General features: G+C 39.1%; 1 protein-coding gene and 1 long non-coding RNA gene across 4 annotated transcripts in view; both read right to left on the bottom strand.

Moving 5' to 3' along the window:
* Positions 1–394: 394 nt before the first annotated feature.
* Positions 395–20,723, bottom strand: part of LOC121419896 (protein Aster-B-like) — a 42,944-nt gene continuing 22,615 nt past the window's right edge. For all 3 annotated transcript variants that reach the window (XM_041614378.1, XM_041614377.1, XM_041614379.1), the window contains exons 10-19: positions 20,352–20,460; positions 18,134–18,280; positions 17,429–17,547; positions 16,516–16,661; positions 13,610–13,713; positions 12,735–12,875; positions 6,637–6,727; positions 5,686–5,799; positions 2,392–2,512; positions 395–1,211 (exon numbers count right to left, since the gene is read on the bottom strand). In XM_041614378.1, the coding sequence (XP_041470312.1) occupies positions 1,083–1,211; positions 2,392–2,512; positions 5,686–5,799; positions 6,637–6,727; positions 12,735–12,875; positions 13,610–13,713; positions 16,516–16,661; positions 17,429–17,547; positions 18,134–18,280; positions 20,352–20,460 (1,221 nt within the window). In that variant the 3' untranslated portion in view covers positions 395–1,082. The remainder of the gene's footprint in view (positions 1,212–2,391; positions 2,513–5,685; positions 5,800–6,636; positions 6,728–12,734; positions 12,876–13,609; positions 13,714–16,515; positions 16,662–17,428; positions 17,548–18,133; positions 18,281–20,351; positions 20,461–20,723) is intronic.
* On the bottom strand, positions 10,275–12,046 carry LOC121419897. Its single transcript, XR_005970653.1, has 2 exons — positions 12,006–12,046; positions 10,275–10,427 (listed from the first exon to the last, which is right to left on the bottom strand). It is a non-coding gene; the product is annotated as an uncharacterized LOC121419897 (long non-coding RNA).

The following is a 20,723-nucleotide window of genomic DNA, read 5'->3' as shown; positions in this document are numbered from 1 at the left end:
ATTAGACAGTTTGACAAATGAGATGAACTTTGAAATGCTGTGTGTTCCTATGGCTGGGAAACAATGATCAGCTGTTCGCATTGAAAGTACCCCTTATTTGGGTACTTGAACCAGTTGATATCACCATGTATCAGCTGTATGCGATAAGGAGAATTATGATTGAATGACAGTTTAAACAATGCCTAGATTTTGAATTGTGTAGAGATATTTTAGATTGGTGAAATAATGTATGTCACTATTGTCCTGAGCATTATCATCATAGCGGTATATTTACCCAGGGTAGCCACTTCAATTCCGAAAACTGTTCACCCAGCGGAATCTGCTATTATTACCCCGGCTTTAGCTGGGCTGCCTAGGCACTTGAGCATTCAAGGAATTAATCCTGCCGGGTACCCATTCACCTGGGTCGAGTGCAGCACAGTGTGGATAAATTTCTTGCTGAAGGAAAACATGCCATGGCTAGGATTCGATGATAGTGATACTTCTGTCTGCATAATTGAATGATTCTTCTTCTGCTCTTTAAAAGCAAATTTACCATATAACACTGCATTGTGCAAAATGTATTTGATTGTTTATATCATGAATATAATTATACTGTTGCCCCAAAGAAGTAATTACTATCTCTCATCTTCTTCAAAAGTAATTGATGCTTCAAGATGAAGAAGATAAACACACTGGCTGTGTATGTGTGGAGCTTTTCCACACACTATTACTTCACATAAAAGGCTCTGTTTCATTGCTGTCTGATGGCTAAATCATCATTCCACATTCATATGAATATACTTATAATTGTTAGCTACAGTGAATATAACATTAATATCCTAAGGGCAATAGTAATGATAGCAAATTGACCATATTTCACATCACTCGCTTGACAATAAAATAACCATCTCTCATTTACTATTAAAATTATCATGAACAAAACTAAGATTGATAGAAATGGTGAATATAATAGTAATGTCCTGGCTGCTGTTGATGGTAAATCTTAATTCATTTTACCCTGTATTTTTCTATCACCAAACAGAATGACCATCTCTCTCTCTCTCATCTGCAGTGTTAATTCATCTATTCCTGAGATGGTACTATCCCCCATCAGGTGTTTGATGATCAGTATTAATGTCTTGTTGTGAAGGTTGGAGTAGTTCCTTGATATTTGGAATGTTATCAGTTGGTGAGATCCCACTGTGTAACTCTCCTAATGTTGCTTCCATCTACATGAAACAATAACAACAATCTATCATACAAACAAAGTGAACATTGAAAAAGAATAATAATATGCTCCATTAATGAAATAAGCATGTTATATAATACTTCTAAGGGGGTGTTGCAAGAAAATATTTGCGATCAATTGCAAATATTCTGTTGCAATTTTACAACTGATGAATCAACATTGGCTGTAGCAAATCAGATTTAACTTGTTATTTCAAAGAGCAAATTAGCAATCAATCACTAATTTGCAATTAACTGCAAGACATATGATTGACTTATATTCTTTTCACACTGCACTTTTTGTCCTAAATTCGTGGGGCTAAGCGGGGGTCTTAGCCCCACCAATTTCCCGGGATTAAGCTTAGCCCACTTCGTTTTCACACTACGTTTTAGCAAAGTGGGCTAGCACGGTAAATAGTACGGTACTATCTGGCCCTGCAAAAAAGCAGGGTTAGCCGGCTTATTGTGGTGTATTGTGGTGCTAGCACCACAATTGCGGTGCTAAGAGATGCAGTGTGAAAACGAAACAGGGCTAAGGAAAGTGGGGCTAAGCATTAACCAATCACAGAAGTCGAATTGCACGTTAATCACGCTCTGTATGGTAAAAATCATCAGTATTCATGAGCTGAGGGGTAGTCCGGGGTTAAGGCATTAACCACGGTTGAGCAGATAGTATGGGTTAAGTAAGACAGTGTGAATCGAAAAAAAGATGGGGTTAAGGATAGTCCGGGGTTAAGGAAAGTATGGGGTTAAGGAAATGCAGTGTGAAAAGCATATTAGGGACCAAAAATTGACTTGCAATTGATCGCAAATTCCTTCCAACACCCCAATAGCATTGCATACTATTACCCTGACTTGAGTATGACTATCATAAACATTTAAAGAATTCTCTCCTACCAGGTAATCATTTACTACATCTGAGTGAAGAATTGTGAATATATATATAGTTAAACATCATGCCAAAGGATGTGAGTGCTGCAGCCGACTTTGAAAAAAAAATCTGTAATAATATTTGATTTGTATTTTAGCCTATAAAGTCTTAAAGATATAACGTTCAGAATAGTGGTATGAATAATAATAGAATATAAAACTTCAGTCTATTGCTAGCCAACTTGTGGGACTAAAAGCAATTTCAATTCCAAATTGTAGTTTTTGCTATCGACTATGCCTGGGTGTCCTTACCTGTTTAATAAGCTGTATGCAAAGATCAACTATATCTCTCCATTTCTGCATCTCTTTAGAATGCATTTGTTGTTGCTGTTGTAATAAGACAGTCCAATCCTTTTCAGACTTGGGCAACTCCCTAAAAAATCAAAACATAGAAAGACATATTAGGGAAACATATCTGTATTATCAAGTGTATTTAAACATGTGAATAGCCATCCCAAGACCAACAATAAAATGCCAACAATGATTTTTGACATTTTCACAAAGCACATCTTGAGCTATAAAATGGTATAGAACTCGTCAAGGTTGATCAACATAACCCACATGAGATTGAATGCAGAAGATATTAAGTGAGAGCTTAAAGGGAATCCAACCCAAATAAAAACTTGTTTTTATAAGGAAAAGAAAAATCAGACAAGTTGATAGGTGAAAGTTTGAACAATATTGGACAAACAAAAAGAAAGATATGAATTTTTAAAAGTTGTAAATATTGATAATCACTATACCCATAGAGATTTCAAATTGGCCGCATATGGGATGTCATAGTGATGTAAGGCAAGGACTACTCTTCCATGTACTCCAATACATATTATGGCTAAAATGTCATTTTTTCCAAAAGTTTTATTTCAAATTATATTTTTTCTTTCATGAGGACATAAAACAATATACTACATGGGTTATATTTAGATTACTGCCCCAGGGGAATGGGTACTTAGGAGAAAACCACAAACCCCTGATAATAAAGTACATGGCCTATGGGAAAGTTGTCCTTGCCCCTTGTCATAATTTACTTACCCAGTTGCCAATTTGAAATCTACATAGTTATTAGTGATCTCAATTTTAAAGCAGGTATAACTTTCTTATTGCTTGTCCAATTTCTTTCAAACTTCCACCATTCTGTTTAATTTATTTTCTCCTTCCCAACACAATATTTTATGGCCAAGGCTGGATTCCCCTTTAACAATAAGTTCAAAAGATTTCATCATTTAGCCCTAAAAGGACTGGGGGCATGATGGCCCCCCCTTCTGACCTAGGCAGCCGTTTGCGTGATCTCACCAAAATTTGAATCACACATTCTTTACCACATAAACTACATAAGCCAGTATTAAAAAAAGCCAGTATTAAAAAAAATCTGAAAATAATTTTTTATTTATTATGAATAAAATTAGCAAATTTATTTGTGAAAACATCATGTGCAAATTTAATACCCAATTTCACTTCCAATTTTCTTTTTTCCCCCAGATAACATCTTTGTAATCTAATTTAAAGATTTCCACAAAGTCAAATTTTTCCCATCTGTATATCTTTGTTTTTAGAATTTCTAGTACTTCAAGGCTTACATGTATTTATTTGGTATTTTTCATTTATTTTATTGTTTTTTCTTTAATGGAAATTATCATAAACCATTTAACAAGTAAATTAAACCTTAAATTAGTTAAGTAGATCAATGAGAATGAAAAATAATCACCCTTTCATGAATTTCATCTCTCATAGACTTCGTACACAAAGTATAAATGAGCAATTTCCGGCATGACAATGTGTCACGATACTATACCCGTATGTCACGAACTTGGTCTCAAAAGTTGTATGAGATTTCAAAGCAAAAAGTCATTAGATTTTGCGGCGGTATCTTTTTGCATTTCGGAAATATTGTGCACAGCGACGAGGTTAGGGGGGAGGGGGCCAGGATCCCCCCCAGTCCTTTTAGGCTTAAAGCCACGTTTGATGATGCAGGGACAAAATATGTGAAGCATGTGTTACATTGGCCTTTTCTTGCAGATGTGTCAAGCAGACAAAAGATTCCTACCTAACAACAGACTTACTAGCCTGATACAACAGGATATATGCTTTTGCAATGATAGTTACTTTTTGCTGACTCTGGTCGGATATTGATAATTTATACGAGGAAAGCAAAAATAAATGTTTCCATTTTTATTGAAATATGATTTGAAATTACTCAACTGGGTGCATGTGGGCACATAACATCACAAATGAGTGTATTCACTGTATTCACTTTTATAATGAGGAAGTGTGTGCAAATTTGTAAAATGTTCTGAGGTTTTTTCACAGTTTGAAACTGTTATACAATATTTCACCCGATTTCAGGTCATAATAAGAGTTCAGATATATTTCGTCATGTGGTTAATATCCACATTTTGTGATCAAATAAAATGGGAAATATTCACAATTATCTATTTCTAACACAAATCAGTTTACAATTTACCCATGAAACTGGCGGCATCACAAGTCGCCTCAAAAGGCTATAGTGCACCTGTGAATTCTTTTGTACTTCTGAAGAAATCAAAGGCTCTATGAATTAATTTGCATTTCAATGTAACTTCATCCTTTTAACCTCCATGGTTTGGCTCAAGCAAGAGATGTGGACACTGAACAATCTCAGATAAACCTTTCACCCTAAAAGACTGGGGGGGGGGGCTGATTCAGCCACCTCAACATTTTCCGTGATAAATCTGCCGTGCACACTGACTTTTTACTTTCAAGTCTCAAGCAAGTTTTGAGACAAAAATTGCGACCCCCGGGAACACTCTTCCGAAATTTCGTAAGTGTATACAGACGCAAAATTACTCAAATATGTGAATTTGTGTACAATCCAATAAAAAATAGTGATTTAGCCAAAATTCATAAATGTATCATGATTTTTCCTTTAATTTCATCTTGATTATGGTTAAAACACAGTCCCGACAATTTTCATTGAAAAAAACAATAAAAAACAAAAAAGTCGAAAAGAAATTAGGAAAACAATTAAATAAATTTATAAGAAAATCAAATGTGATGTTGAAATTTTTTAAAGTACATTTGATCAGATTCCTGAAAGGAGTCTCTGAACCATAAGATAGCATTTAAGGGGCAGTATTTAGTAAATTAGAGTAAAGTTTTGATTAAATTAGCATAATTAATTAGCAATAAGATATTTTAGAATGTGATGTTATAGTTATGTAGATTATGCCATGGGTAATGCGCGCCAATTTTCGTAGCGATCACGCAATCAACAGCCGAGATCATACGCCCCACCCAGTCTTCTAAGGCTTCGAATTAGCCCAGTCTATTTAGGGTTAAAAGATGTCAAAGAAACTAATAACTCGACTTTCACAACTAACAATTTTGAAAGCGTAAAGAAGCTTATGATGTCTACCCTTTACTCCAGCAGTACATTCACTCAATGATCATTTTAGCAGCTATAAATGAATGCTACACCTCTATTTCTTACTGTATCAAGAGGGGTTATGTTTATTCAAAGATATACCTAACACAATGTTACAATTAAGATCATCCAATGGTTCTGCTTACCCAAGTTTCTGTACAAACTCAGCACTGGACCAAACCTGCTTGCTAGTCGTCCCTTCCTCTAAAGACTTTAATTGAAGGAATAATGATACATTGAAGACACATAGTACAGCCAAACTGTTGAGAGAATAATAACATTGTTTTATTAACCAAGGGTAGCCACTTACGTTGGAAACTACTCTACCAGCGGACCCTAAATAATATAAGATGTATTACATGATGAGCAACTAACAATAAGACAGAAGGTATCATTTTTACAAATCTTTGATATGACTCGCCCAAGGATCGAACCCACGACCTCCCCTTCATGAGGCAAACGCTCTACCACTGAGCCACTGAATAACAGATATTCAATAAACAAGGAAGTATATGCTTAAAAATCAGCACGAGATCACAAAAAGGGATTACATGTTATTATTATTACTTGGGAAAAGAATCATCATCTAGTAGGATTTCATACTCTTTCACTTATTTCTCAAGAATTACACAATTTCTACTAGAAATCAATTTGCATATTACATTTATTGATACATTCAAACACTTCAGTGGTTATTAATATTACATTCTGTTATGACTAATGTTCTGATGGTTTACTGGAATGAATGTTAAAACATAAATGCCAGTTGTGGTAACAATCTGAAAATGAGTTCAAAGAGAGTCCAATGGAATGACACCAATAGTAGCATAAATAAATATATGGTAGAAATTGTGTAATTGCTGAGAAAAAGACAAAATAAGTATTCCAGTCAGATGTATGGTCTTTTCCCCAAGCAATAATAATAATACACTGTCCCACATGTGCATATCTGTGTTGGTGATCTTCAGTGTGATTATTTATCAGCTTAAAATTTGTGAGTATATTATTCAAATTCATCTAGATCTACCATGAAATGAAAACAATTAAACTTGATTAAAAAGATTCTCATGAGATGGTTGTGTTAAAGAAGTACTTACATGATAGATATGAATGCCATGGTACTGTGTAGACTCAGTTTGGTCTCAGTGTTTGGTTGAAACCATACTGGAGTAAGATTAGCAAGGAACCCTGAAATGGTGACACAAACAATAGTAATGATATAAAACATTTACATAGCACATAATGTGAAGTTTCTAAGCACTGTATACTATTGCCCCAGCTTTAGCATTGGCTAACCTGATCAGATAATTGAGCCTACAAGGAATTCCTTCCTACCAGGTACCGATTTACTACACCTGGGTGGAGAGTGGCAAATGCAGTTAAATGCTGTGCCAAAGGACGCAAGTGCTGCAGTAAGATTTGAACCCAGACCTTCTGGTTCAAAATCAAGCGACTTGTCCACTGAGCCATTTAACTTCACTGGACCTGATTAACCTTAATAAAATGAGAAGTTTTGCTGCCTTGTTTTATGCCTATTTTTCTTTCAAGCCCCATGCAACTTTTGAGATCAAATTTACGGTGTTGGTATGTGCTTATAAAATTACTCAACAAGTGCTTGTCAGACCAAATATTCCAATAAAGATTCTACTTGAAGCCAAAAATTATAACTGCAGCATTATTTCCCCTTTATTATGTTTATTAATTTAAATCATCTATAATGTGTCATTCTTTTTTTTTTGGCTTTTTTATCAATAGAAAATTGACAACACTTTTCCATAATGAACATTTAATAAATTGATTTTTCTTATTAACATCTCTTCTCTCTCTTGGTTCCCACCTGATTGAGTAGTTGATTGTGGTTGAACCTCTGTCCTCCTCTTCTTTCTCTCTCTACCCCCCCCCCCCCCCCCCCCTCTCACTCCCTCTCTGTGTTTAGTACCCACCTGATTGAGTAGTTTGATTGTGGTTGAACTTCTGTCCTTCTCTTCTCTTCTTTCTCTCTCTACCCCCCCCCCCCCCTCTCACTCACTCCTCTCTGTTTTTAGTACCCACCTGATTGAGTAGTTGATTGTGGTTGAACCTCTGTCCTTCTCTTCTCTTCTTTCTCTCTCTACCCCCCCCCCCCCCCCCCTCTCACTCCCCCTCTCTGTTTTTAGTACCCACCTGATTGAGTAGTTGATTGTGGTTGAACTTCTGTCCTTCTCTTCTCTTCTTTCTCTCTCTACCCCCCCCCCCTCTCACTCCCCCTCTCTGTTTTTAGTACCCACCTGATTGAGTAGTTGATTGTGGTTGAACTTCTGTCCTTCTCTTCTCTTCTTTCTCTCTCTCTACCACCCCCCCCCCCCCCTCTGTTTTTTAGTACCTACCTGATTGAGTAGTTGATTGTGGTTGAACCTCTGTCCTCCTCTTCTCTCTTTCTCTCTCTACCCCATTCCCCCCCCTCTGTTTTTTTAGTACCTACCTGATTGAGTAGTTGATTGTGGTTGAACCTCTGTCCTCCTCTTCTCTTTTCTCTCTCTCTCTACCCCATTCCCCCCCCCTCTCTGTTTTTAGTACCCACCTGATTGAGTAGTTGATTGTGGTTGAACCTCTGTCCTCCTCTTCTTTCTCTCTCTACCCCCCCCCCCTCTCACTCCCTCTCTGTTTTTAGTACCCACCTGATTGAGTAGTTGATTGTGGGTTGAACCTCTGTCCTTCTCTTCCTTCTTCTTTCTCTCTACTCTTACCCCATCCCCTCTCTCACTCCCTCTCTCTGTTTTTCTAGTACCCCTCTGATTGCTCTCTTTGATTATGTACCCCCCTGAACTGTGTATTCTGATTGACTCTGAACCTCTGTCCTTCTCTTCTCTTCTTTCTCTCTCTACCCACCCCCCCCCCCCCCTCTCACTCCCCCTCTCTGTTTTTAGTACCCACCTGATTGAGTAGTTGATTGTGGTTGAACCTCTGTCCTTCTCTCTCTTCTCTCTCTCTCTCTCTACCCCATCCCCCCCCCTCTCACTCCCTCTCTGTTTTTAGTACCAACCTGATTGAGTAGTTGATTGTGGTTGAACCTCTGTCCTTCTCTTCTCTTTCTTTCTCTCTCTACCCCCCCCCCCCCCCCCTCTCACTCCCCCTCTCTGTTTTTAGTACCCACCTGATTGAGTAGTTGATTGTGGTTGAACCTCTGTCCTTCTCTTCTCTTCTTTCTCTCCTCCCCACCCCCCCCCCCTCTCACTCCCTCTCTGTTTTTAGTACCCACCTGATTGAGTAGTTGATTGTGGTTGAACCTCTGTCCTCCTCTTCTCTTCTTTCTCTCTCTACCCCATCCCCCCCCTCTCACTCCCTCTCTGTTTTTAGTACCCACCTGATTGAGTAGTTGATTGTGGTTGAACCTCTGTCCTTCTCTCTCTCTTCTTTCTCTCTCTACTACCCCCCCCCCCCCCCTCTCACTCCCTCTCTGTTTTTAGTACCCACCTGATTGAGTAGTTGATTGTGGTTGAACCTCTGTCCTCCTCTTCTTCTCTCCTCTACCCCATCCCCCCCTCTCACTCCCTCTCTGTTTTTAGTACCCACCTGATTGAGTAGTTGATTGTGGTTGAACCTCTGTCCTCCTCTTCTCTTCTTTCTCTCTCTACCCCCCCCCCCCTCTCACTCCCTCTCTGTTTTTAGTACCCACCTGATTGAGTAGTTGATTGTGGTTGAACCTCTGTCCTCCTCTTCTCTTCTTTCTCTCTCTACCCCCCCCCCCTCTCACTCCCTCTCTGTTTTTAGTACCCACCTGATTGAGTAGTTGATTGTGGTTGAACCTCTGTCCTCCTCTTCTTTCTCTCTCTACCCCATCCCCCCTCTCACTCCCTCTGTTTTTAGTACCCACCTGATTGAGTAGTTGATTGTGGTTGAACCTCTGTCCTCCTCTTCTCTTCTTTCTCTCTCTACCCCCCCCCCCCCCCCTCTCACTCCCTCTCTGTTTTTAGTACCCACCTGATTGAGTAGTTGATTGTGGTTGAACCTCTGTCCTTCTCTTCTCTTCTTTCTTTCTCTCTCTACCCCATCCCCCTCTCACTCCCTCTCTGTTTTTAGTACCCACCTGATTGAGTAGTTGATTGTGGTTGAACCTCTGTCCTCCTCTTCTCTTCTTTCTCTCTCTACCCCCCCCCCCCTCTCACTCCCTCTCTGTTTTTAGTACCCACCTGATTGAGTAGTTGATTGTGGTTGAACCTCTGTCCTCCTCTTCTCTTCTTTCTCTCTCTACCCCCCCCCCCCCCCTCTCACTCCCCCTCTCTGTTTTTAGTACCCACCTGATTGAGTAGTTGATTGTGGTTGAACCTCTGTCCTCCTCTTCTCTTCTTTCTCTCTCTACCCCATCCCCCCTCTCACTCCCTCTCTGTTTTTAGTACCAACCTGATTGAGTAGTTGATTGTGGTTGAACCTCTGTCCTCTTCTTCTCTTCTTTCTCTCTCTACCCCCCCCCCCCCCCCCTCTCTGTTTTTAGTACCCACCTGATTGAGTAGTTGATTGTGGTTGAACCTCTGTCCTCCTCTTCTCTTCTTTCTCTCTCTACCCCATCCCCCTCTCACTCCCTCTCTGTTTTTAGTACCCACCTGATTGAGTAGTTGATTGTGGTTGAACCTCTGTCCTTCTCTTCTCTTCTTTCTCTCTCTACCCCCCCCCCCCCCCCTCACTCCCTCTCTGTTTTTAGTACCCACCTGATTGAGTAGTTGATTGTGGTTGAACCTCTGTCCTCCTCTTCTTTCTCTCTCTACCCTCCCCCCCCCCTCTCACTCCCTCTCTGTTTTTAGTACCCACCTGATTGAGTAGTTGATTGTGGTTGAACCTCTGTCCTCCTCTTCTCTTCTTTCTCTCTCTACCCCCCCCCCCCTCTCACTCCCTCTCTGTTTTTAGTACCCACCTGATTGAGTAGTTGATTGTGGTTGAACCTCTGTCCTCCTCTTCTCTTCTTTCTCTCTCTACCCCCCCCCCCCCCCCTCTCACTCCCTCTCTGTTTTTAGTACCCACCTGATTGAGTAGTTGATTGTGGTTGAACCTCTGTCCTCCTCTTCTCTTCTTTCTCTCTCTACCCCCCCCCCCCCCTCTCACTCCCTCTCTGTTTTTAGTACCCACCTGATTGAGTAGTTGATTGTGGTTGAACCTCTGTCCTTCTCTTCTTTCTCTCTCTACCCCCCCCCCCCCCCCCTCTCACTCCCTCTCTGTTTTTAGTACCCACCTGATTGAGTAGTTGATTGTGGTTGAACCTCTGTCCTTCTCTTCTTTCTCTCTCTACCCCCATCCCCCCTCTCACTCTCCCTCTCTGTTTTTAGTACCCACCTGATTGAGTAGTTGATTGTGGTTGAACCTCTGTCCTTCTCTTCTTTCTCTCTCTACCCCATCCCCCCCTCTCACTCCCTCTCTGTTTTTAGTACCCACCTGATTGAGTAGTTGATTGTGGTTGAACCTCTGTCCTCCTCTTCTCTTCTTTCTCTCTCTACCCCCCCCCCTCTCACTCCCTCTCTGTTTTTAGTACCCACCTGATTGAGTAGTTGATTGTGGTTGAACCTCTGTCCTCCTCTTCTCTTCTTTCTCTCTCTACCCCCCCCCCCCCCCCACTCCCTCCCTCTGTTTTTAGTACCCACCTGATTGAGTAGTTGATTGTGGTTGAACCTCTGTCCTTCTCTTCTCTTCTTTCTCTCTCTACCCCCCCCCCCCCCCCCTCTCACTCCCTCTCTGTTTTTAGTACCCACCTGATTGAGTAGTTGATTGTGGTTGAACCTCTGTCCTTCTCTTCTCTTCTTTCTCTCTCTACCCCCCCCCCCCCTCTCACTCCCTCTCTGTTTTTAGTACCCACCTGATTGAGTAGTTGATTGTGGTTGAACCTCTGTCCTCCTCTTCTCTTCTTTCTCTCTCTACCCCATCCCCCCCCCCCCCTCTCACTCCCCCTCTCTGTTTTTAGTACCCACCTGATTGAGTAGTTGATTGTGGTTGAACCTCTGTCCTCCTCTTCTCTTCTTTCTCTCTCTACCCCCCCCCCCCCCCTCTCACTCCCTCTCTGTTTTTAGTACCCACCTGATTGAGTAGTTGATTGTGGTTGAACCTCTGTCCTCCTCTTCTTTCTCTCTCTACCCCCCCCCCCCCCCCTCTCACTCCCTCTCTGTTTTTAGTACCCACCTGATTGAGTAGTTGATTGTGGTTGAACCTCTGTCCTCCTCTTCTCTTCTTTCTCTCTCTACCCCCCCCCCCCCTCTCACTCCCTCTCTGTTTTTTAGTACCCACCTGATTGAGTAGTTGATTGTGGTTGAACCTCTGTCCTCCTCTTCTCTTCTTTCTCTCTCTACCCCCCCCCCCCTCTCACTCCCCCTCTCTGTTTTTAGTACCAACCTGATTGAGTAGTTGATTGTGGTTGAACCTCTGTCCTTCTCTTCTTTCTCTCTCTACCCCATCCCCCCCCCCTCTCCCCCCCCTCTCACTCCCCCTCTCTGTTTTTAGTACCAACCTGATTGAGTAGTTGATTGTGGTTGAACCTCTGTCCTCCTCTTCTCTTCTTTCTCTCTCTACCCCCCCCCCCCCCTCTCACTCCCCCTCTCTGTTTTTAGTACCAACCTGATTGAGTAGTTGATTGTGGTTGAACCTCTGTCCTCCTCTTCTCTTCTTTCTCTCTCTACCCCCCCCCCCCCCTCTCACTCCCCCTCTCTGTTTTTAGTACCAACCTGATTGAGTAGTTGATTGTGGTTGAACCTCTGTCCTCCTCTTCTCTTCTTTCTCTCTCTACCCCCCCCCCCCCTCTCACTCCCCCTCTCTGTTTTTAGTACCAACCTGATTGAGTAGTTGATTGTGGTTGAACCTCTGTCCTCCTCTTCTTTCTCTCTCTACCCCATCCCCCCTCTCACTCCCTCTCTGTTTTTAGTACCCACCTGATTGAGTAGTTGATTGTGGTTGAACCTCTGTCCTCCTCTTCTCTTCTTTCTCTCTCTACCCCATCCCCCCCCTCTCACTCCCCCTCTCTGTTTTTAGTACCCACCTGATTGAGTAGTTGATTGTGGTTGAACCTCTGTCCTCCTCTTCTCTTCTTTCTCTCTCTACCCCATCCCCCCTCTCACTCCCTCTCTGTTTTTAGTACCCACCTGATTGAGTAGTTGATTGTGGTTGAACCTCTGTCCTTCTCTTCTCTTCTTTCTCTCTCTACCCCCCCCCCTCTCACTCCCTCTCTGTTTTTAGTACCAACCTGATTGAGTAGTTGATTGTGGTTGAACCTCTGTCCTTCTCTTCTCTTCTGTTTCTCTGTTTGGATGCTGCGATCGTCTTTTCTTTCCTTTCCTCTTCTTTGGCGGCGCAACAGATTCAAGATGATCTCGAATGAATTTTACTGAAGAGAAAGAAAATAAACCACACTGAGGCCTGGACTAGTCTGCTAGCAATACTAGTAAATATTTTTTCTATATAAGCTGCTTGATTGATATATCATAGTGCAAACTAGATGTATGACAAAATAAGCAATAAATCATGGCACTTAAAGATTATTCTGATATCAAACAATAATTGAGCAACTTCCAAAATGTGCCTAAATTCTGCCCCATTTACTTCTTAGTCTTTATATTTGAGCATTTTAAAACACATGTGCTACCAGCACTAAGGCCCAAATTCACAAAGGTGTTTTGAAAACCAAAGGTTGTGTCCATGGTTTATGCAGATTTCCTGTATGAATTACGCTTAGTTTACTGCATATATTAAAAATGCCCAATGCTGATGCACGCTTTTGTCACAGTGCGCCAAATTGATGCCTGTTGCCATGGTTATCCAAGCTATTTTATTCATGAGTCCACTGTTTTGAATTAATGAGTCCACTCTTCAAACAGTGGACTCATGAATAAAATAGCGTATCCACATTTGTAACCATAGTAACAGGTGACAATTTGGCGCAATGTGACAAAAGAGTGCATCCGCATTAGACATTTTTTATACACGTGCTAAATTAAGCATAATTTATACAGGAAATCTGCATAAACCATGGATTCAACCGTGGGCTTTCAAAACCACCTTTGTGAATTTGACCTAGAAGTCCAACTCTCTTTTCTACATTCCTAATAATACATTACTTACCTAATTCTCTTTCACCCTGTTTCACACCTGATTCTACATTCCTCTCAATAAAGCTCTTCACCAAACCAAGCGCTGATTTCAAGAATTCAAGTCTCATGATAAATCTGAGAGAAAAACAGAGAGATATAAAGTCATTCATTCAAGAACTAAGAGAATTGTGTGTGATTATTCATGTATTGGACCTACTTTTAAGGTCCCACGTGTAGGGATCCAAGATATGGTGATCGTGCTATTTTCTGTTGTTGTCCCTGCCCTGTGGAACAAGCTCCCAACCCATATTCAAAATGCTTCCTCTATTGAAATGTTCAAATCCTCACTTAAAACTCATCACACTATCACAGTGTTTTTTTGTTTTGTCTTTTATGTTATGGATTCATTGTGTAAATTAGTCAGCCAACCTGCATGCTTTGAAACAGCTGTATAAAGTGCACATGTTATCATTATAATTATTATCAATTTAATCTTTGACTTTCTGTGTGAAGGAAAATGAAAAAAATGAAAATCCATATTTTATTGTTCAAAACAGAAATCACAAATAAAGATTATCCGAAAATTTATTTTGTCATTTTGTCTGGGACTCGAACTCCCGAGATAGACATTCTACCAACTGGGCCAACACACAACACAATAACATTTTTAGGTAGAATTACTTTATACACGAAGATATATCGGGTTTTTTACCATCTGTCTTTGTTTTTATTTCTATAGTTGCAAAGTCATTTGTTATAAGAGAGTCCTGCTAATAAACAATTGACTTCACCATGTGACCTCAGATAACACCTTTATAAATCAGATTATTAAAGATGCCATGTTCATACTTGCCTTAATCTAGAACTAGTAGGTGAGATCATGGTCAATAGATGCCATGTTCATACTTGCCTTAATCTAGAACTTGTAGGTGAGATCATGGTCAATAGATGCCATGTTCATACTTGCCTTAATCTAGAACTTGTAGGTGAGATCATGGTCAATACATGCCATGTTCATACTTGCCTTAATCTAGAACTTGTAGGTGAGATCACGGTCAATACATGCCATGTTCATACTTGCCTTAATCTAGAACTTGTAGGTGAGATCACGGTCAATACATGCCATGTTCATACTTGCCTTAATCTAGAACTAGTAGGTGAGATCATGGTCAATAGATGCCATGTTCATACTTGCCTTAATCTAGAACTAGTAGGTGAGATCATGGTCAATACATGCCATGTTCATACTTGCCTTAATCTAGAACTAGTAGGTGAGATCACGGTCAATAGATGCCATGTTCATACTTGCCTTAATCTTGAACTAGTAGGTGAGATCACGGTCAATACATGCCATGTTCATACTTGCCTTAATCTAGAACTAGTAGGTGAGATCACGGTCAATACATGCCATGTTCATACTTGCCTTAATCTAGAACTAGTAGGTGAGATCATGGTCAATAGATGCCATGTTCATACTTGCCTTAATCTAGAACTTGTAGGTGAGATCACGGTCAATACATGCCATGTTCATACTTGCCTTAATCTAGAACTAGTAGGTGAGATCATGGTCAATAGATGCCATGTTCATACTTGCCTTAATCTAGAACTAGTAGGTGAGATCATGGTCAATAGATGCCATGTTCATACTTGCCTTAATCTTGAACTAGTAGGTGAGATCATGGTCAATAGATGCCATGTTCATACTTGCCTTATCACGGTCAATAGATGCCATGTTCATACTTGCCTTAATCTAGAACTTGTAGGTGAGATCATGGTCAATATATGCCATGTTCCTACTTGCCTTAATCTAGAACTTGTAGGTGAGATCACGGTCAATACATGCCATGTTCATACTTGCCTTAATCTAGAACTAGTAGGTGAGATCACGGTCAATATATGCCATGTTCATACTTGCCTTAATCTAGAACTTGTGAGATCATGGTCAATATATGCCATGTTCCTACTTGCCTTAATCTAGAACTTGTAGGTGAGATCACGGTCAATACATGCCATGTTCATACTTGCCTTAATCTAGAACTAGTAGGTGAGATCACGGTCAATACATGCCATGTTCATACTTGCCTTAATCTAGAACTAGTAGGTGAGATCATGGTCAATACATGCCATGTTCATACTTGCCTTAATCTTGAACTAGTAGGTGAGATCATGGTCAATAGATGCCATGTTCATACTTGCCTTAATCTAGAACTTGTAGGTGAGATCACGGTCAATACATGCCATGTTCATACTTGCCTTAATCTAGAACTAGTAGGTGAGATCACGGTCAATACATGCCATGTTCATACTTGCCTTAATCTAGAACTTGTAGGTGAGATCATGGTCAATAGATGCAATGTTCATACTTGCCTTAATCTAGAACTTGTAGGTGAGATCACGGTCAATACATGCCATGTTCATACTTGCCTTAATCTAGAACTAGTAGGTGAGATCACGGTCAATACATGCCATGTTCATACTTGCCTTAATCTAGAACTAGTAGGTGAGATCACGGTCAATACATGCCATGTTCATACTTGCCTTAATCTAGAACTAGTAGGTGAGATCATGGTCAATAGATGCCATGTTCATACTTGCCTTAATCTAGAACTTGTAGGTGAGATCACGGTCAATACATGCCATGTTCATACTTGCCTTAATCTAGAACTAGTAGGTGAGATCACGGTCAATAGATGCCATGTTCATACTTGCCTTAATCTAGAACTAGTAGGTGAGATCATGGTCAATAGATGCCATGTTCATACTTGCCTTAATCTAGAACTAGTAGGTGAGATCATGGTCAATAGATGCCATGTTCATACTTGCCTTAATCTAGAACTTGTAGGTGAGATCACGGTCAATACATGCCATGTTCATACTTGCCTTAATCTAGAACTTGTAGGTGAGATCATGGTCAATAGATGCCATGTTCATACTTGCCTTAATCTAGAACTTGTAGGTGAGATCATGGTCAATACATGACAGGTGTGAACGTAGAAGTAATCGCAGTAAGGCACATTCTTATTGTACACCTCCTTCTCAACAATGTAGCTCTGTCCAGTTTTACTCCAGTTCTTTTGGAACATCTAAAATATAACAGGAGAGGAAGAACTAATTATAACAGTAATAATATCAAAGCCTAATCTAGGCAGAGACAGCTACATGTATGTCTGATGCTGTTACGTGGAATGTAAGCGATGTGTTAAGACTAAAAATTCTGCTGAACACTATTGTCTTGCTTTAGTCTTCATTTTCTTTTATATCAACAGACATCTGAGTAGCAGTTTATCTTATAAAAACACCCTGCACTGCATCATAAAGAAAACAACAACTGAAGCAAGACAAGTGGAAATAGGCAATGGTCGCTTTGCACCAATTGTAGTCTTGCCGCATCAGACTAGTCACTTACATTTACAGTAGCAAAAAAGATAAAGCTTAGACTTGGGGCATGCAACACAGTCTGTGATAAATAAGCTCTGGATCTACAGCTCTGGGACCAATTTCATGAAACATCATATCAATAACAATTAAAAAATGCACTTATAAGTTTGAGATACACACTTCTGATTGATTGAAGATCATATTGCCTTTGATTTTTGCACTTTCTGAAACTGATCTCTGAACAATCTTCAAATCCTTGTGAAAACGCAAAATTTTCCTTAAAATAAAGAAAAAAGAATTTTCAGCAATAGCATGACCTTGGCTGTGTAAAACACAGGCTTGCAATACCTCGCTTTTTCAAATCAAATCAAATCAGATTAAATGACAATGGCCAATCAAGATCAATGTTACATGCACATTATGATCAAAATACAGGCCAGGAACCAATCAGAATGGTTCTAGCAATACTTACATGATTCTCTTCCACTCCACAAGCTTTATACCCAAGTGATGTATTAAGATGTAGTACATAACTAAGCTTTCTCTTGTCACGATCAGAGTCATGCCGTACCCAGTCTCCTATTTCTATATCTACAGGATATATCAATGGATGAAATTATTAATAACATTTCATTTTGGGCAATTATACAACAACTTTTCTGAAATCATTTGTCTGTTTTTTAGTTAAAGTGAAAGTTGGAAAGCTATTAAATTTTTATAACATAAGCAGTTCATGTGATTTATAAAGGAGTGAATAGGGTTTCGATGTACAAAAATACAGGGAATATAGATTTATTCAATTGAATACAGAAAAGGAGAAAAAGAAGAAAAAAATCACAGATTAGCTTGAAGTGAAATAGAAAATACTAATATTCAGTCAGCAAAGCTAAGCAAAATTGACAAAATTGTGATTTTGAAGCAATTTCATGCACTTACCACTTGAAAAAATCTAAATGGACAACATTCACCATTTTTAAAATGGTTATAAAGCAGCTACAAAATGGCTACATACATACAGCAAGTTGCTTACTATTATCTGAAAACAACAAGACGAGATAGTTGGCAAGTGGGATATCCCTTAAAGGGTGAATAGAGGAAATACAGAGAGAAATAGAAAGAAAAGAGAAAAGGAGGAGAGAGGAAGATGAATGTAAAAATAAATTGACATCAAGTATACCTGTACATTTCCTGTACTCCAAGAACTTCTTACAAAATGAATGTTGACTGCCATAGAGGGCGGTAAATAATCTATCAACAGGAATATCAAATGTTTCATTGATAATCTCCTTTCCTCCAAAGTCTAATGAACTCAATGGATCAACAACTGAAACAAACAAAAACAATACATTCATTTTAATACACAAACTGATGGGGAGATGTAGGAAACTTGGAAATCTATCTAGGGGCCCCAAAACAATTATGTCTTGATATTTGTTGCAAATTTGCAATTGATTAAAGATCTGCTTCTTCCTAGAAGGATTGAAAACTGATTTAGAAAAGCTGAATTAACATGTCAATTGTAAAATTGCAATTCATTGCAAATAAGTGATTAAAACATCAGAATACAGGAAATCAGTCGATATGAAAGAGGCACTCTTCATCCATCTTCTCTCTCAAAATAAGAGGTCATGAATCAAATCAAACATGAGAAAGAATTTCTTCAAGACCCTTTTTTTAACTGTTATTGCAAACACTTAAATGAAAGGAGCAATTTAAACAAAGTTACATCAAAATCGCTTATAAACAAAGGAGAGTTATGGAAGTTTGAAAAGACTTGCAACACTTAATATAGGTACCCTATAATTGGCAAACATGCTTCAAAATTACTGATTTTGTAGACAACTTTGTATATTTTTATAATAATTGTTATTATTTATTTATCTTTTGTAATTTTTTTTTTTTTTTTTGGGGGGGGGTATTTCTGATTATCTCCTGAAGTTTGTGGTGTGAACTATATTTTCCAATGAAATGTGTTGTGCGCAGTTGCATTAAAAAAATATGGGGAAATATGAAAATTTGGGTAATTCCATTGGGTTGGGGCCAAAAACAAGATGTCCATGTAACTTAGGTATCAATTACTCTATTTTACAGTGAAGTTCAATTCAGATGTGGCTAAGTTTTGATGGGTCAGTGTGAGGAAGGTTGCTAACATAGTAATTTATGTTTGATCTTGAAATCTTTTCCAGATTAGTTCAAAGATTGAACATTTTTTAACCAACATTACATAGACATCATTCATATTTCATTGGCAATACACTCTAAGGTATGTAATAGTAATGCATAATTTATGTTTGATTAGTTAACCTTAGTGGGATATCAATTCTGAGCTGATGTAATAATTTGAAGATAATTACCTAGTTTAAATGAGACACAAACATAGACCCCACCCAGAGGAATGACACATTTGTGTACAAAGCAAATGGAGAGTTATCTACAAGACCAGCCAGTTTGAAGGATGCAAGCTATTTTGAGGTTCCCCCTTGCATGTATTTTATAACAGATTTTCATATTGATCTTCCCATTTTATTCTTTCTTCTCATAATGATTCTCTCTTGGGTTTTGATTCCTTTTAACTCTAAACAGAATGGGCTATTTCAAAGCGTACTGGGGGATCTCAGCCGTCAATCGCGTGATCGCGACAAAAGTGGGCACGCACACTACCCATGGCGTAATCTACAAATCTGTAAGATCAAATTCTGCGAAAATAACTCATTGCTATTTAGTTATGAATAGTATCAAATGTTTGCTCTAATCAAATACATAATGCCCCTAAAATGCAAATTTTTGGTCCACAGACACCTTTTAGGAATCTGATCAAACATGCTTTTAAATATTTCAACAACACATCTATTTTCATATGTATTTTTTTGCTTTCTAAATTTCTTATGTATTTCTTTGTTTTGTTGTTTTTTCAATGGAAATTGTTGGGGACTATGTTTTGACAATAAACGAGGTAAAAAAAAAATTCATTTTAATCAGAAAAGGAAAAATAATGATACATTGATGAATTTTGGCTAAAAACACTATTTGCATTGGATTTGTACACAAATTCATATTTTCTAGCAATTTTCAGCTGGCATGCACTTACGAAATGTTACATAATTTCGGAATCGTGTACTTGTGGGTAACAACTTTTGTCTCAAAAGTGGCTTGAGACTTGAAAGTAAATAGTCAGCCAGCGACACAGTAAAAAACTTTTTGCACAGCGGATTTATCATGAAAAAATGTAGAGGAGGGGGGGAGGGGGGCTAAATCAGCCCCCAGTCTTTAATATTAGGGTTAACTTGTACATAATTCATAATTTTGACTTTGCCGTCATATCTTTTTTGTTTGAACCACAGATTAAATTCAGCGTTAAGTTTGAATCACTCAATCAAATTACACCAGTCATATACCTTCTCCTATGTCTTCAGCTGTATCTAATGAATTATCCGCTTCATTCTGTTTGCCTTGAGATGGGACCGTCATTGTGATACCATCTCCATCATCTGTCTGAGATTCATCCTATTAAGAGACACAACAATCAATTCTTAGTCAGGTTTCTCTTTGTAAGTTATACAAGACTCTATGAACTCAGTAGAAATTGTGCATTGACACCCTAAAACTGATAACAAGTCATCCAAAATGAATTTTCAGACTTCTTAGCTTCTGAGATTCCTTAGTTTTAAATAATAATACACAGCATTTATTATGCGCCATCTATCTAGTAAACTATTCCGAGGCGCAGAGGGATGGAGGGATTATGGGGAGAAAAAAAATACATCAAC

Source organism: Lytechinus variegatus, chromosome 8 (assembly GCF_018143015.1).
Source record: "Lytechinus variegatus isolate NC3 chromosome 8, Lvar_3.0, whole genome shotgun sequence".
Taxonomy (NCBI): domain Eukaryota; kingdom Metazoa; phylum Echinodermata; class Echinoidea; order Temnopleuroida; family Toxopneustidae; genus Lytechinus; species Lytechinus variegatus.
Note: the sequence above shows the minus strand (reverse complement) of the source record. Positions and strands in the feature narration are given on the sequence as shown.